This window comes from Passer domesticus, chromosome 7 (genome assembly GCF_036417665.1).
Source record: "Passer domesticus isolate bPasDom1 chromosome 7, bPasDom1.hap1, whole genome shotgun sequence".
NCBI classification, from domain to species: domain Eukaryota; kingdom Metazoa; phylum Chordata; class Aves; order Passeriformes; family Passeridae; genus Passer; species Passer domesticus.
The window spans coordinates 53,356,118-53,370,193 of NC_087480.1; the positions used below are offsets into that span (position 1 = coordinate 53,356,118).

The following is a 14,076-nucleotide window of genomic DNA, read 5'->3' on the forward strand; positions in this document are numbered from 1 at the left end:
TTCAGTTTTAGCAACAAGGCATTCGGTATGTTTCAAGCTAATAAAATAGTTTATGGAGAATTAACAAATTTGTAATAGTTTCATGCATTTACCATTCTTACTCTCCTTATGTTTTCCCTATTTTTACTTCATTAATCTAAAAATAACTGAGATTTTTATAACAATTAAAGATTTGACAGACAATACCACTTAAATACAAAGCACAGTCTAACCTGGTAACCAGCAGCCATTGGGGTTGTTGCTCAGCAAAAAATACCTCAGAAAACACTTGTTGGTGGTTTTTGGTATCAGTTTGAATCAGTTACACCTCAGTGCTACAATAAATAAGCCCTGAAGTTTCTTTGTGGTGTGAAGAAGAGTGTGGCAGACTATTTCTGTTTCCTTCTCCCATAAAAAGAGTGGCTTGTAACAATGCTGTTTTCCTCTGAACTATGGAAAACTAAAGAAGTTTTGCTGTATAAATGAGTGCTGGTGTGTCAGTCAAAAACAGCCAACCTTAAGAGAGCAGGGAACTCTTCTAGTTTGTTGTTTTGATGAGGGTTTTAAAGTCTGGTTTGGGTTGGGGTTTTTACTATGTTTTTGTTTTGGGTTTTTTTTAGGACTAGATTGCCCTCCTCTGGATCAGAAGCATAATTTTACTCATTCAGTATAATATTCATGGTCTTTTATTAATTTGTGACCAAAATTATTGTTGGTGTAGCTTCTATTTGACATGGGTTATATTTCTGAGAATGCACATTGACTTGAATTGAAATGGAATCAAAAACCCCCTGAGTTAAGACTGATGTATTTCAAAAACCAAGGTAGTGGCAGCTACTGGTCAGTGCCAGTGTGGTTATCAGCACTCTTTGTTGAGCCTCATGCAAAAATTGTGTTTCATAAATTAGCTTTGAATACTGACTTCAGCAGCAGCAGCAGTTCAAAACTCTTCCTCTGAGGGAAGTGGTTTTGCTGCTCACTGCAGCAGAGAAACAGCTGCACCTCTGCAAGCTGAACTTTCACAGATTCACCTACCAAAATAGACAAATGTATTCATGGGAGGGTTTTTGCTGTTACACTGGCTTCCTGTGCTATCATATATCCTGTGACAGATCATCCATCACATTTCCTTCAGAAAACAGAACAGGGCACTTCCCTTCTAGGTTTTCAAGGAGGAAACAGAGCACCAAGGAACACAAATGAGCTTTTCTTTCCCCTCTGTGACTGAAAAAGATGTTCACATTCCTTAGGAAATACGGTGGGAAACTTGAAAGAATTGAATATTTTGTCATAAAATGAGCAGTGAGATATTTTAGTGGAATTATTAAAATCTCTCCAGTAATATGCCAAGATCTGCAAAATGTGATTATATATGTATACAAATATTTGAAATGGCCACTGTCATTCATTAATATTACATCAATAATTCTCATGTTACCTTTGTTGATGTTAACTCAGTGAGAAAGAAATTTTACTTTAAGTAACTGCATATGTTTTCCCCCAAACACCTTGAAAAGTTCTGAAAATCAAACATATTTACACTAAGTTGCTTGGGTTTTTTTTCCTCATGTAGAACAAACTATGGGACAGGAAAATTCCTTTCCTTTAAGTGCATTACAGAAGGAATGAAGGGATTTTTCTGTTTCCTAAATTTATGCAGAACCACTGCTTTTTCTGTGAATGTATAAACCCTCTTAATTCCTTTTAAAGGAATTAGTCTTAGGTTTTCATTTCATGTCATAACCTTTTTTCCAGAATTGTTCAGACTAGTCTTCCTGAATCATTCACTGTTGCTTCAGTCTTCCAAAATGTAAAAGACTGCCCTACTGTTGTGGAAAGTGAATTTGATGAAATACATCAGTTTTAGGCAATGATGTTTTATCAAGGGTAGATTGAAGACTTTTTTCCTTTCTAGACAAAAGATACTGGTTTTACTCATCAGTATATACTTCAAAAATCTGTTGCTGTGGAATATGGAACATAAAACTGGACTTTGTCAGAGGACAGTGCAACCTTAATGACTTCCCATATATTTAGTCACATATCTGTGCTCAAACAGTTTCTTGCACAGAAACATTCTAAATTCAGACATGTGTCCCTATAACATGTACAGTGATTCAAGTTTCAGGAGAAAGAGCCAAATTTCATATTGAAGCAAACCTTTCATCACTAGGTGTGGTGAGAATTGCTTCCCACAGGCTCAGCTCTTGTTCAGGAACACTGCAAACAACTCCCAGCCTGTTCTCCTGCAGCCACCCAGGGGTGTGCAGCACAGGGCCAGTGGTAATGCAGAATTTGTTTGACTCTGCATTAAAGGCAAACTCCTTTCTTTCCAAGGATTAAAAATAGAGCTACTATATTAACGAGCAAAAAAATTTCTTTGATTTCTATGTTCAGTGTTCTTTTTGTATGTACCACTAAATTGTATTAAAAAAAGAGAAGACAGTAACAGCTCTTATGCTTTCTGAATTAATTGTCCAAGCATTCCACTACTGTGCACTTCCCTCATTTCGCCCTTTGCAAATTAGAACCAAGACATTTCTGGTTTAAGTCCTCTATCTCTCTAGCAATATACATCAGAATATACATTTGCAGACTGTCATGTAATGTAATACTGAACACCAGACCCACTGAAAATTTCAGACTATTAATAAATAAATCTGAGTATTTTAATATAATCTTTACATAACTGCTATTTTGATGTGTAACTACTAAAAGCTGCTTTCATGACATAACTGCTATTTTGATGTGTAACTACTAAAAGCTGCTTTCATGGAGCTTTTGCAAACAGACTTTCCTAACCAAAGGGCATCATTTTGCAATACCTGTGAGATATAAAATGCTTGCTTTTGTTCTTTGAACTTTATTGATTTGCTGGACAATCCAATAATATATTCAACAAAGGCCCGATAAAAAGGATGGAATACTTGTTAAGAAAATAGTACTTTTAAACATTAGTAACTTTTTTTACTGTTTTTCAAAACTACTGAGTAGCTTAGTTTTAATGTTTAAAGAATTATCACAAAGTGGTAATTCTTTAAACATTGAGGGAATTTCTTTCTTCTAAGCATCTAAATATAAATATGCAGTTGTTAATTTTGAGATAACTAACTTTAGTATTTTGAGATAACTATTTTTGTACAAAATCTAGTAAAGGTTAGGTTCTGTATGTTGAATATTGAACATCACATCCTATATATGCCAAGATGTAATGTATAGAATTTATGTGATGCACAGCTTTGTATTATACTTTCCAAAAAAATCAAGTTGCTCCTACAAAAACACTATTATCTGAAAACTTGATTACAAATATCTGTCACAAACATGAGGGAATAATTTTTTAAAAATTCTAGATATGAGAGAGCACAATGTGTGTGTATTGGGTAGCAGAGGGAGGGTGACAGGGTGGCTGCTGTGAGAAGCTCCTTGAAGCTTCCAAGGGAGCCAATGCCAGCCATCTCTGGGATAACAGAGCTGAGAAGGGGGACAATTGTGCAGCAACCTGGAACTGCAGGGAGGAGAGGGAGAATGTGAGAGGAAGAGCTGTGCAGACACACTGTCAGTGATGGAGGGGGAGGAGGTTCTCCAGAGCAGAGATTCCCCTGCAGCCTCATTATTTCTCATTATCCTACTCTGATTTGATTGGTAATAAATTGAGCCAATTTCCCAAGCGTGTTTTGCCTGAGACAGTAACTGTTGAGTGATCTCTCCCTGTCCTTACCTTGACCCATGAACCTTCCACTATTTTCTCTCCCTGTCCAGCTGAGGAATGGTTACATAAATCCCCAGGAATCACAGCAATCAGCAACAAATTAAGAGATCTAGGATAGAGACACAGTAAAATGTATTTCAGTTTCCCTTCACCTGACTGTTCTAAAGAAATAACTTAATAAAGGTTATATTTATAATCAACACTCAAACTAGGAAAATAGATGTACAGTCACTCACACATTAGAGAAAAAAAAAAAAGCAAATATCACATCTATCCTTTCTGATTTACATCTTCAGGGAAATTCCTCCTAGGCAGCTACCCATCCTGTCAAATTCAAGCACTGCTTGAGTGAGGTTTTTACCTCACTGGGAAATATGGCATCTGTTGATTGTGAAAGTAAAAGCAGTTCATAATTGTAATGAAAATAGAACCTGCATCTTGTTATGTGGAAAAAACCCACTCAATAAATTATTAAAAAATAAAAAACCTAAATAAATTACAGTTATTTGAATATAATAAAAGTTACAGCAGTCTAAGATGCCATGATGCAAAGAGTGGGCTGTAAGCCCCAGAACACTTATTGGAGATCCCAAGCTACATCTGAATCAATACAGACTTTAAACAAAGAAACAAACAAACTCTTCTTGGTTTGAAGAAGTTCTGTTACCCATTTTTTGTGTGTTATTCTCTTGGAAATATAAATAATGTAAACATTAAAATGACAGCATAGCAAACCTTTCTAGGAATGACTCATTTGGCTGAAGAATGGAAAAGAATTGTTTAATTGCATTGATTTCCACTGTCAAGCCTGTGATGCACACAGGTAATACAGCTCCTAATCCACAGGGATTTGGTTTCTTGGCTGTTTGCAGTTTCCACAGCATCATCACTCACCTGTGACTGTGATGTTTAAGCAGGTACAGTCTGCAGCCTCCCAGTGTGGGGGAGCTCAAGCTGGGCAGGACACACAGGAAATTACAGCACGTGAAGGAAACTCCTCACACCAGAGGAGTGGGATGAAGAAATGAGCACAAGGAGTGTTTCTACAGGACACTCCTAAGCCCACATGTGCTGCAGGGCAGCTCTGACCTCTCCTGACAGCAGCCACAGCAGGACACAGCAGCTGCTGGGGTTGGAACCACCCTCAGACCCTCACCTTCCTCCCAGAGCCTGGGATGGGTATGTAAAGATTCCCTTTTTGGAGAGGGATTCTCATCAGAGAAACCCTTCATCCTCTATGTCCAGGGGTAGGTGACCAAGTCACTCCAAAACCATTCTGTACAATTACCTAAAAGGGGGGTTGTAGAGAGCTGTGTTCAGTCTCCTCCCAACTAATGAGCAATGAGACAAGAGGAAATGGCCTCAATTTGCACCAGGCTTGGATTAGATACTAGCAAAAATTTCTTCACTGAGAGGGTGGTTGAGCATTTAAACAAGATGCCCAGGGAAGTGGTACAATTGCTATCCAAGAAGTACTGAAAAAACTATGTAGATGTGGCACCTGGGGACACAGTCCCCTCCAAGTAACTGCTGTAATTAATTTTACATTTCAAGGCTAATATAACAACTAAGGTAAGTTTTACATTAGCTTAGCCCTAACTTTACTCCTTTTCACTTCATAGAAAAGAAAGTTTGGTAACTTCTTACTCAGCCATGCTCATTTATATTCATTTTACTTGGAACCACATAAATGCCCCTGTTACTTATCACTGCCTTCCTGGAAAGCTGGCCTCATTTGTTATCTTGAGACTTTGGATTTTTTAAAAATTAAGCAGAAGTGATCCAGCTAAACATTACTTTCACATATGTTCATGGGGATTAACTACTTTAGTAGATATTGAACAAGGTAAGATATAGAACAAGGCTTCTGCCACATACTTTTTGGAGCTGTACAGAACAAGTTTACTACTCAAGGCCTACAACTTCCACTTTTGAGTGACATAAGTAGCCCTGGGCCTCATCTTTGGTGTTGCTGACTTTAAGCAGGACAGAACTTGTTTACAACCTGAGCTGAAGATGGTTACAAGGTCCGGTAAGAATTTAATCTTCACAGGTACATGAAGATCACAGGGCTCTAACTCCCTTACATTGTTAGGCAAGAGCTCATTACCCAAGTCCCCAGCTTTGAAGTTTAGCCCTATCACAAGCCACACTGAACTATGAAGCTACACAGCAGTCACAGCTTTGGTGTAACTTAAGGCCAGTCATGTGCTCTGAGATTTACATAATCTCTTGAAATACAGAGATTAAAGACAAGGCTGAGCACACCTGAGTACCAGATTTTATAATGCCACCCTTTTGATCCAAATCATATGACTACAAGCTAATGGATAACTGGCATATTATCACCCCCATGACATGTAGTGGGAAAGACTGTGGATGAATGTTGTATATCCAAGGAAGTTTCCTTTCCAGAAAGCCCAGTATTCCACTCCCACAGAGACAGCATTCAAACGCAATGTTGGATCCCCAGGAATGACATGAACAGTCAGTTTTGGCTAACGTAGATGCCAGAATGACTTAAGTTGACATGGTGCATGAGGAGATGCCCCACCTTTATCAGTCACATGCTCCAAGCAATACCAGAGTGCCCAGGTTTAAGCCTGACAGCCTGATCCTCCATCTAGCAGCCAAGTCACGAAGAGTGTGAGGAATACTTTATTACTTCAACATGCAAACCAAGTCTTTTTCTCTCCATTTTAATGGAGCTGTAGTAAAAGGCCCTTAGGACTTAAGATGCCTACAGAAAGCTTTCAGAAGTGCAGCCTGCAGTGCTCCCAGGTCTCTTGATGACTACATACAAGAACAGTAGACAGTGTGCTCTTTTCACAAGTTTAATAGAGTTACAAAAGGATACCACTGCTCTATGTAACACATGGCTAACCACAGACACGGCATTGTCACTAAGGTCAACAGGGCTTGATGTACAGATACTGATCGTTAGGATTTGCTATGAAGGTAACTGTCAACAGGACAAACTTTCCTTCAAGTAAAAAAGTTACTGTTTATAACTATAACATGTTCCCTTGACTCAGATGCAATGACTTAATCAAAGTTCAGTAACTGATACTTGCTCTTTAGGTAAGGCATACTAGTTTCCACTCAGGCTGAATGTTTATTTCTGCTTGGCGAAATACTCTTTACTTTTCTGAACATCAGGCTTGATTGTGTCACTCCCAGGCTTCCAGCCAGCTGGGCACACTGAAATGATAAGAATGTTTAAGTCTTACCAGCTGCTCCTGCAGAACATGTTTTACACAACAGTAAAGCAAAGTAGCAACTCAGAACATGTACAGATCTTTGCAACACACAGACAGTGCATTCAGTGTCACATGATGCTCTGTTTTGCTTGTTTCTATTTGTTTACTGGGCAGTAACACCCAGACCAGGTTTCTGCCCAGGCAACAGTGGGACCTTTACACAAGCACCTCTCCCAGCCCCACTTAAAAGCTTCTGGAAAGCTTGATAGCAAAGGTAACACCACCTCCAGCACGCAGGTCAGAAAGGCTCTAACATCACACTACACTTATCTCCTTGGATCCAGCCAAGTCTGTATTCCCCTTATCTTTAATCCACCCTGGTCCAGCCCTCCAGCTGAATGGGGCAGGAAAGAAAGTGTTCAACTGTCACTGGTTCCCCTACAAGGCTATCAAAAAGCCACCATGACGCAGACGTTGCATGGTCTCAAACTTCCAGCAGCTTCTTGAGCAGCCTTCTTTGAACAGTTTTCCTTCTTTACTGTCATGGAATGCTGGATGCTAGCTCCACTCAGGACTGGCAATTTTAGCCACAGAATGCTCAGCTTCTGAGTGTTGCTACACATCTTACTCTGGTCTGTCCAGATTTAGATGTGACCGCAGTCCTAAAGTTCTAAAGGAAAACCTTTTGCCAGGTTTAGGCTACTCAAAGGCACAGTAAACCCCTAAAGACTTTATTTGCATGACATGTGACCTCTCCATCATCACTTGTTTGGGATGTCTCCTCACATGACATATGTTTATATGCCACAGCCACGAGAGCAGCTCATTTTAATAAAACCTGCCACTGATTTACCACTTCTGAAGCACAGTAAGTATGACCAGCAGCAACACATCATTAGTTAATGACAAATGAAGACTACTAACCCCTGCATAGCAATTTTGAGTTTCTATAACTTGGTTCTAACTTTTTATCTGCAGTGTCTTTTTTTTCTTTCACACCTGCAGAAAAGCTGCAGTATCAAACACCTTATTCCTCCTGAACTATAGAGATAAGAGACTCTCATCCACTTTACCCTCACTTTATATTGACAGAAAGATCAATAGACTTTCAGGAATTTAAGTAGTTTGTCCAACAGGCTGCATATAACACTACCTTAGTGCTGATGGTCTCAACCTACCAAATCTGAGAGCAAAATCAAAACCAAGCTTACTCTTACAGGCTAAGTTACTACATGTTCTTAACTTCTGTGTCTAATTAAAAGAGATAACTTTTATGTGCTGGACAAGACATCCATCACCAAACTGATTTAAGTGAAATCTCAATATGAGCAAGTACTCAAGGGACAAATAATTGGAATAGAATAAAGCATTATGGTGTCCTTCAACAAGCAGATTTACAGGACCAGCTGCATTTCAACAGTCACAATTACCTGCTCTGCACTAAGTACACATGTACTTAGTACCTTTCAGCAACCCTTGACTTAATCTGCCTAGTTAATACTGTTCTTTAGAGAACACAATAAATTGAAAAGCTCTCTTACCTTCTCCATGTTTATCTGTAAACTGGAAGGCCTGGACAAGTCTGAGGGTTTCATCAACAGAGCGGCCAACAGGAAGATCATTGATTGTAATCTGCCTCAAGATCCCCTTCTCATCAATTATGAAGAGACCCCTAAAAACAAACAAACAGAAACCAGCCCTGAAGTTAAGCACAGCTTTTGAAAGGCTGATTAGACTGACATGAGTTTCAAAACCTCAGGTTTACTGTTTGATTATGGCACTGTTTGTAGCATTTACTGTGACCTCTTCCTAGCAACTAACACCTTGGTGCATGCACAGCAACGAAACAGGAGCAGCTGGAAGCCCCACAGGAACTAGGAGGGACAGGAGGCAAGTCAAAGCACTGAGACAGAAGAGAAGTGCTTCTTACTTAACCAAGATAGTAGCAGGGAAAAAAAAAAAAAGAGAAACCCAAGGAAAAATCAAATTCAAGGAGAGACATTCTCACATGAAATAAAACTCACTACACACTGTTCTCAAAAAAAAAAAGAAGCAACAGCTCATCAGTCCTCCAACATCAGGATAAGAGTTAGCAGAAGTTCAGCTCCCTCAGCAACTTTTATGAACAGCAGACTAAGACTTGGGGTTTAATTAATCTGCACTTTGATCACTACACTAAATACCTGTAATCACTTTCATGACTATGTAGGTCTTGCATTACCACTGTTTGCATGAGCCTCCTGCACTGAGCAGCAGGCAGTCAAAGGGAAGCAGAATTTAAGTTAAAAGCACAGGAAGCCTAAGCACACAGGGAAGCAGGGACCATCTGCCCTTGCAGCAGTGCCTGACAACCTGCAGGAGCTCACACCTAGAACAGCCATTAGCTTTAGCTGGCTGCAGGTGTTCAAGTGCACACAAGCTCTGTGTTCATCTCTCATGTCTATGCATTGCAACATAACTTTATCAGCTTGTTCACCTCTGGCACATTACCTGTATGCAATACCTTCATCCTCCTTCAGCACTCCATAGTCTTTGGCAATGGCACGTGTTGTGTCAGAAACCAGGGGGATTTTCATGGTGCCCAAACCTCCCTGTTTCTTAGGAGTGTTGACCCTAAAAGAAGAAAAATTACATGTTAAAAACATGGGCAGTTCAGAATGAGGGCTTAAAGTACAACAGAAGCAGATCCTTTCTGCAATATCATACTCAATCTGCCATGCAATAAAGAAAGAACTGATGCCCAGTATGCTCAGCTCTGTTCAGCAGCACCTGGCACTACCAATACTTACCAGGTGCCTTTGAATATGCTCAGGACTCAGTTCCTGCAAGAACTGAGGCCAGGCAGAACTGCCTGTTGGGTTAAAAGGCTGATTCTTACCAGGCAAGGTGACAGAAGTGAGAGTCAACAGAAGCTCCAATTACTTCACAGTTGATTTTCTTGAATTCATCAGCTCTGTCACTGTAGGCAATGATTTCAGTTGGACAGACAAAAGTGAAGTCCAGGGGGTAGAAGAAGAACACAACATATTTTCCTAGAAAAGCAGTACAAGCAGTTAATCTGTTTCTCAAGACAAAGCAAACAAACTCCACCAAAACACAAGAAAAAACCTAATCAACCTTAAAACCCTACCTGACTGAAGTCCCCAAACCCAGACTGTCAAATTTAACAAGGAATGCTTGTCTCTTGGGTCTACTCCCATAGGCCTGCCCCAGGTACAGCTCTGGGTGTGCTGCACCAGAAGACCCCATGGCTGACCTCTAACAGAGAAATGCCACAGATCTGAAAGGCCATCAGCCAAGGAGACATTTTAACTGAGTAGGTGAGTAGTCTATACCAACTCATCACCCTCATGTAGCCTGCAGCATCATTAGAAATGTATTTCTAAAGCCATCAACATGGGTACTTGATTACTTCTCTTTTTTTAGTGAAGATTTTTTTGGCAAAGCAAACATTGCCAGCAATCCAAAGAAAGGGACTTGGTTGGTTAGATGAAAGAATTTACTTTCCATTGACAAAGATGAGACAGCAGATGTTGCTGTTCCACAGTCTGGAAATGTTTGGTACACGAGTCTCAGTATGATACAGGGCAATGAGCCTGATGCAAGTTTAGAGGAGTTTTAGCTCACTGGTAAAAGTTATCACAGCTGGGACATTCAGTCACCTGCTGACAGCCTTCTAAGCATACTCCAACCACCACTGCACAAATTCTGATCTTCAGTCCACTGCCAAGTGGTCACTAGCATTTCAAAGCCAAACCAGATGCACCTTCAGATACCCTCCAGATATATTATATATATATATATATATATACACCCCAGATAGTCCTTCCTGTGGCCAGACTGTGTGTAATTAGAGAAGCACATGAAATTACCTTTGTAGTCAGAGAGTTTGATGTCTTTGAACTGTCCATCTGGCATTACAGCCGTGGCAGTAAAGTCAGGAGCTGGTTTTCCAATGAAAGCCTTTCCTGAAGACATCTTGATTTAACCTAGACAGGAATTAACACCAATACACTTTAAATGGTAGTACATTTGCACCTGGAAGTAAGGATTTATTTATCTTATCCATCTAGATTAAACACCAAAGACAGTTTATCAGCACTCAGTCTTGCAACAAGGCTTAACTGTTAAATGAGTTTTGTCACCTGGGTAGTTAAGCCACTATAGAGACTGCCAGGTTTTCAAAATGTATGGCTCATGGCCTCCTAAAGATACAGTAATGGTTATCTAACCAGTAACAGCTCAGAGTCTGAGAAACCGCTAGCCTAGAGCTTTACTAGGACTCAGAAAACCATACCATTCCACATGGTGGAAGAGTAGAAAGTCTGGATTTTAGAACTTTCACTAAGAAAGTTCAATTTTACAAGGGAATTTAAGACCTCAAACTTGAGCTTCCTGTTGATTCTGAAAATAACTTGTTAATCCCCAGGGAACATTGCTCTGCATAACTACACTTTACCCTTTTGAACAATTCAACCCTTTTTTATTTCCAACCAGAAAGACTCGTGGCTCACATGGAAACCACGTTTTATGTTAATTACAATTTCACCAAGTCCAGCCAGGTTGTTTCCCCTTTAAGTCTACTGAAAAAGAATAAAAGGGTACACAAGGACAAGAGAATGCTACTTCTGGCTGTCTGCCCCAAGAGCTTGTCATGTGCAATACATCCCCTGCAGTATTTCTGCTCAGTCTGGGAGTGTAGTATAATTCTTTAGACTTCCAGAGCATAATCTTTCAAATAGGCAACTCTACAAACCTAATTTCTGCAGATCACAAAGTATTCTTAAAAGTTATTTCACTTAATTCTGCACACTGCAGCACTGGCTGCCTCAGAGATAAAAACCACCTCAAAGGTTAGCATGAGTCTCATGTTGCTAAGGAAAGCCAAGAGCCAAGGATTGTTCCAAGTTGTGCCTGCAAGGCACCAAGTCCGTTCTAAAAAAGGTTGAGAGCACCTCATTTCTTGGCTCCCTCCCCCTTGCCAGCCACTTTTTTCCTGGAGAACTAGCCCACAAGTCAAATGTTTAGTTTTGAACCCACACCTAGCCTTTTTAGCAACGGTTTTGCTTTTGGAAGTTTCTCTCACACACCCTGACAGTAATGATCCACCTCTCAGTTTTCATTTTGAGAAGTGCCCACACACTCAGCATTTCTAACTGTGCAACAAAGCTCCTTATCCCCACGTTCATCCAAGGCTTTTTAGTCTTTAACTGCAGCAGACTGGGAGAGAATGTGGCAGCCAGGACTGGAGATCATTTGTAGGATGCAGTGAAGCAGCCTGGCAGGAGGACATCAAGAATCCTGTACCCACAAATGCAGCTGTGGTTCTCAAAGTGCAATTTTGCAAGAGGACAGGGGAACAGCAACTGCACAGTATTTATTTGAGATGCCTCCAACTAGCAAGTTTTATCTTATAAGCGAGAGCTGCTTGGCCTGGAGTGCATGACCCCACATTTTTATCACTGAATTACATTATTTTCTGTTATCCAAGCTCAAGGTCATCCTTTTGCTCAGTACTATGCCAGTCCTTCTATATTTGTTCCATCAGCAATCCTCTGGAGTACTTCACTAGGTATTCAAGGTCAGGCTGCTCTTCGATACTTCCTCTTTCTAAACTACAAGTTATTGCCCCTTCCTCTGCTAACATTAAAATCTTTTTAATATTTGCAGGAGACCTCGGTTGCCTCACACCTCAAGAGAGCCATGTGCTTTCCTCAGAGCACCCGCTGTGACCTGCAGACCCTTCTGCCATTCCGTGTGGGGTCAGCGCGTGTTCTGATCGGATTTTAGCCACAGCATTTCCTAACCCGCAGAGGAGCAGACCACAGAATCATTGTTACTTCCTTTCATTCCGGAGCGAAGTACAATGAGCACCTTAAATCAAAGACACTCAAATCCGGCCAGAGGATCTTTGTTGCTCATAGCCGCAGACAGCCCCAATTATCTTCAAACTGCAATTATAATGAGCCAGGCCTGCTCTCTTGAACGGGCGATTTCATACCTTTAGGGTGCCTTGAACAAAAGTGAAAGGCCGTTTCAAAACGCACCATCAGCCTCCCATTTTGCCACCGTCAGGCTGTCACAAAAGTGCGGTCAGGCCACCGCAGCCGCGGTCGGGGTGCGATACCGAACCGCGGGCATCCCGGCACGCCCGGTGCCCGAGGGGCTCCGGGGCCGCCTCCGAGCCTTCCCCGCCCAGGCCGCCGCTACACCGCTCGGGGACAGGGGAACCCGCCCCCTGCATGTCCCCGAGCCAGCGCTCGGGTTTGGGCTTTTTTAAGGCTTAGGAGCGAGATGCCGCCCCTCTTGCCGGGGGAAGGGGCCGCTCGGCTCCCGCAGGCTCTGCGCGCTCCCCCCGCCGGCCCGCCCGCAGCTCCTCCCCGCGCAGCGCTGATAAAGGCCCGAGCGCTGCAAGGACTTATCTGCCCGCTCTCCCCGCCAGAAAAAAGCCCAAAGCAACACCAGGGAAAACTGAACACGGCGGTGCAGGCGGCAGCCGCAGCAGCGCGGTCCCTCGGAGCGGGACGCGGGAAGAAAGGGCTCGCCCTACGCGCCTCGCTCAAGGGCGCATCTGCGCAGAGGGGGAGGGGAAAGAGAACAAAAAACCCACCCAGAACAGTAACAAGAAATCACATAAAAATAAAATGAAATTAAAAAACCCAAAACAAACAAACCCCAAACTACTGCGCAAAGCCCCCGCGGCCCCGCACACTCACTCGGAGCGCAGACCCGGTCCCTAGGAGAGCAGCGGCTCGGCTCGGCTCGGCTCGGCCCGCACTGCCGCAGCCCCGGCGCGCCGCCCCCTTTATAGCGGCGCGGATCTCGCGAGCGGACGCGGCGGGAGGGGAGGGCGGCAGCGCCTGCAAGGGCAGCATGACTTGGCAGATCCGGGGCCGTCGGGGTGCGAGTGAGCGCACATCGTTCCCTGGAGAGAGTCCCGGGAAGTGCCGTGCAAATATCCAATGCCGCGGTTATAAACGATTGATGGGCTTGCTGCAAGGAGCGATGGCATTTTTAGTGCCTTAATTGACCTAGTTATGATTATTTGAAGTCCTCAGAGGGTACGCAGGACTTTGAGAGAGAGTAAGGGATGACTGGCATGTCATTCATGTGAATTAAGTGGTGGCCATTGACAGCCGTAAAAAGAAACCCTTCACGAACAGAGCAATGTGTGTTCGCAGTGTT

General features: G+C 42.2%; 1 protein-coding gene across 1 annotated transcript; it reads right to left on the reverse strand.

The window, feature by feature from the left end:
- Window positions 1-6,509: 6,509 nt before the first annotated feature.
- PRDX1 (peroxiredoxin 1) lies at window positions 6,510-13,760 on the reverse strand. The gene is made up of 6 exons (XM_064428742.1): window positions 13,608-13,760; window positions 10,764-10,880; window positions 9,770-9,923; window positions 9,382-9,504; window positions 8,433-8,563; window positions 6,510-6,892 (listed from the first exon to the last, which is right to left on the reverse strand). Exons 2-6 carry the CDS (start codon window positions 10,867-10,869, stop codon window positions 6,807-6,809), a joined length of 600 nt encoding a protein of 199 aa, XP_064284812.1. The 5' UTR covers window positions 10,870-10,880; window positions 13,608-13,760; the 3' UTR covers window positions 6,510-6,806.
- Between the last annotated feature and the right edge of the window lie 316 nt (window positions 13,761-14,076).

What these genes read in the sequence shown, in the direction of transcription:
- PRDX1 (XM_064428742.1), bottom strand. Translation starts at nt 10,869, where the DNA reads ATGTCTTCAGGAAAGGCTTTCATTGGAAAACCAGCTCCTGACTTTACT. An exon ending in CACTTCTGTCACCTTGCCTG is followed by an intron (nt 9,505 to 9,769) that starts GTAAGAATCAGC and finishes TTCTTCTTTTAG; the next exon opens with GGTCAACACTCCTAAGAAAC. An exon ending in TACAGATAAACATGGAGAAG is followed by an intron (nt 6,893 to 8,432) that starts GTAAGAGAGCTT and finishes TTATCATTTCAG; the next exon opens with TGTGCCCAGCTGGCTGGAAG.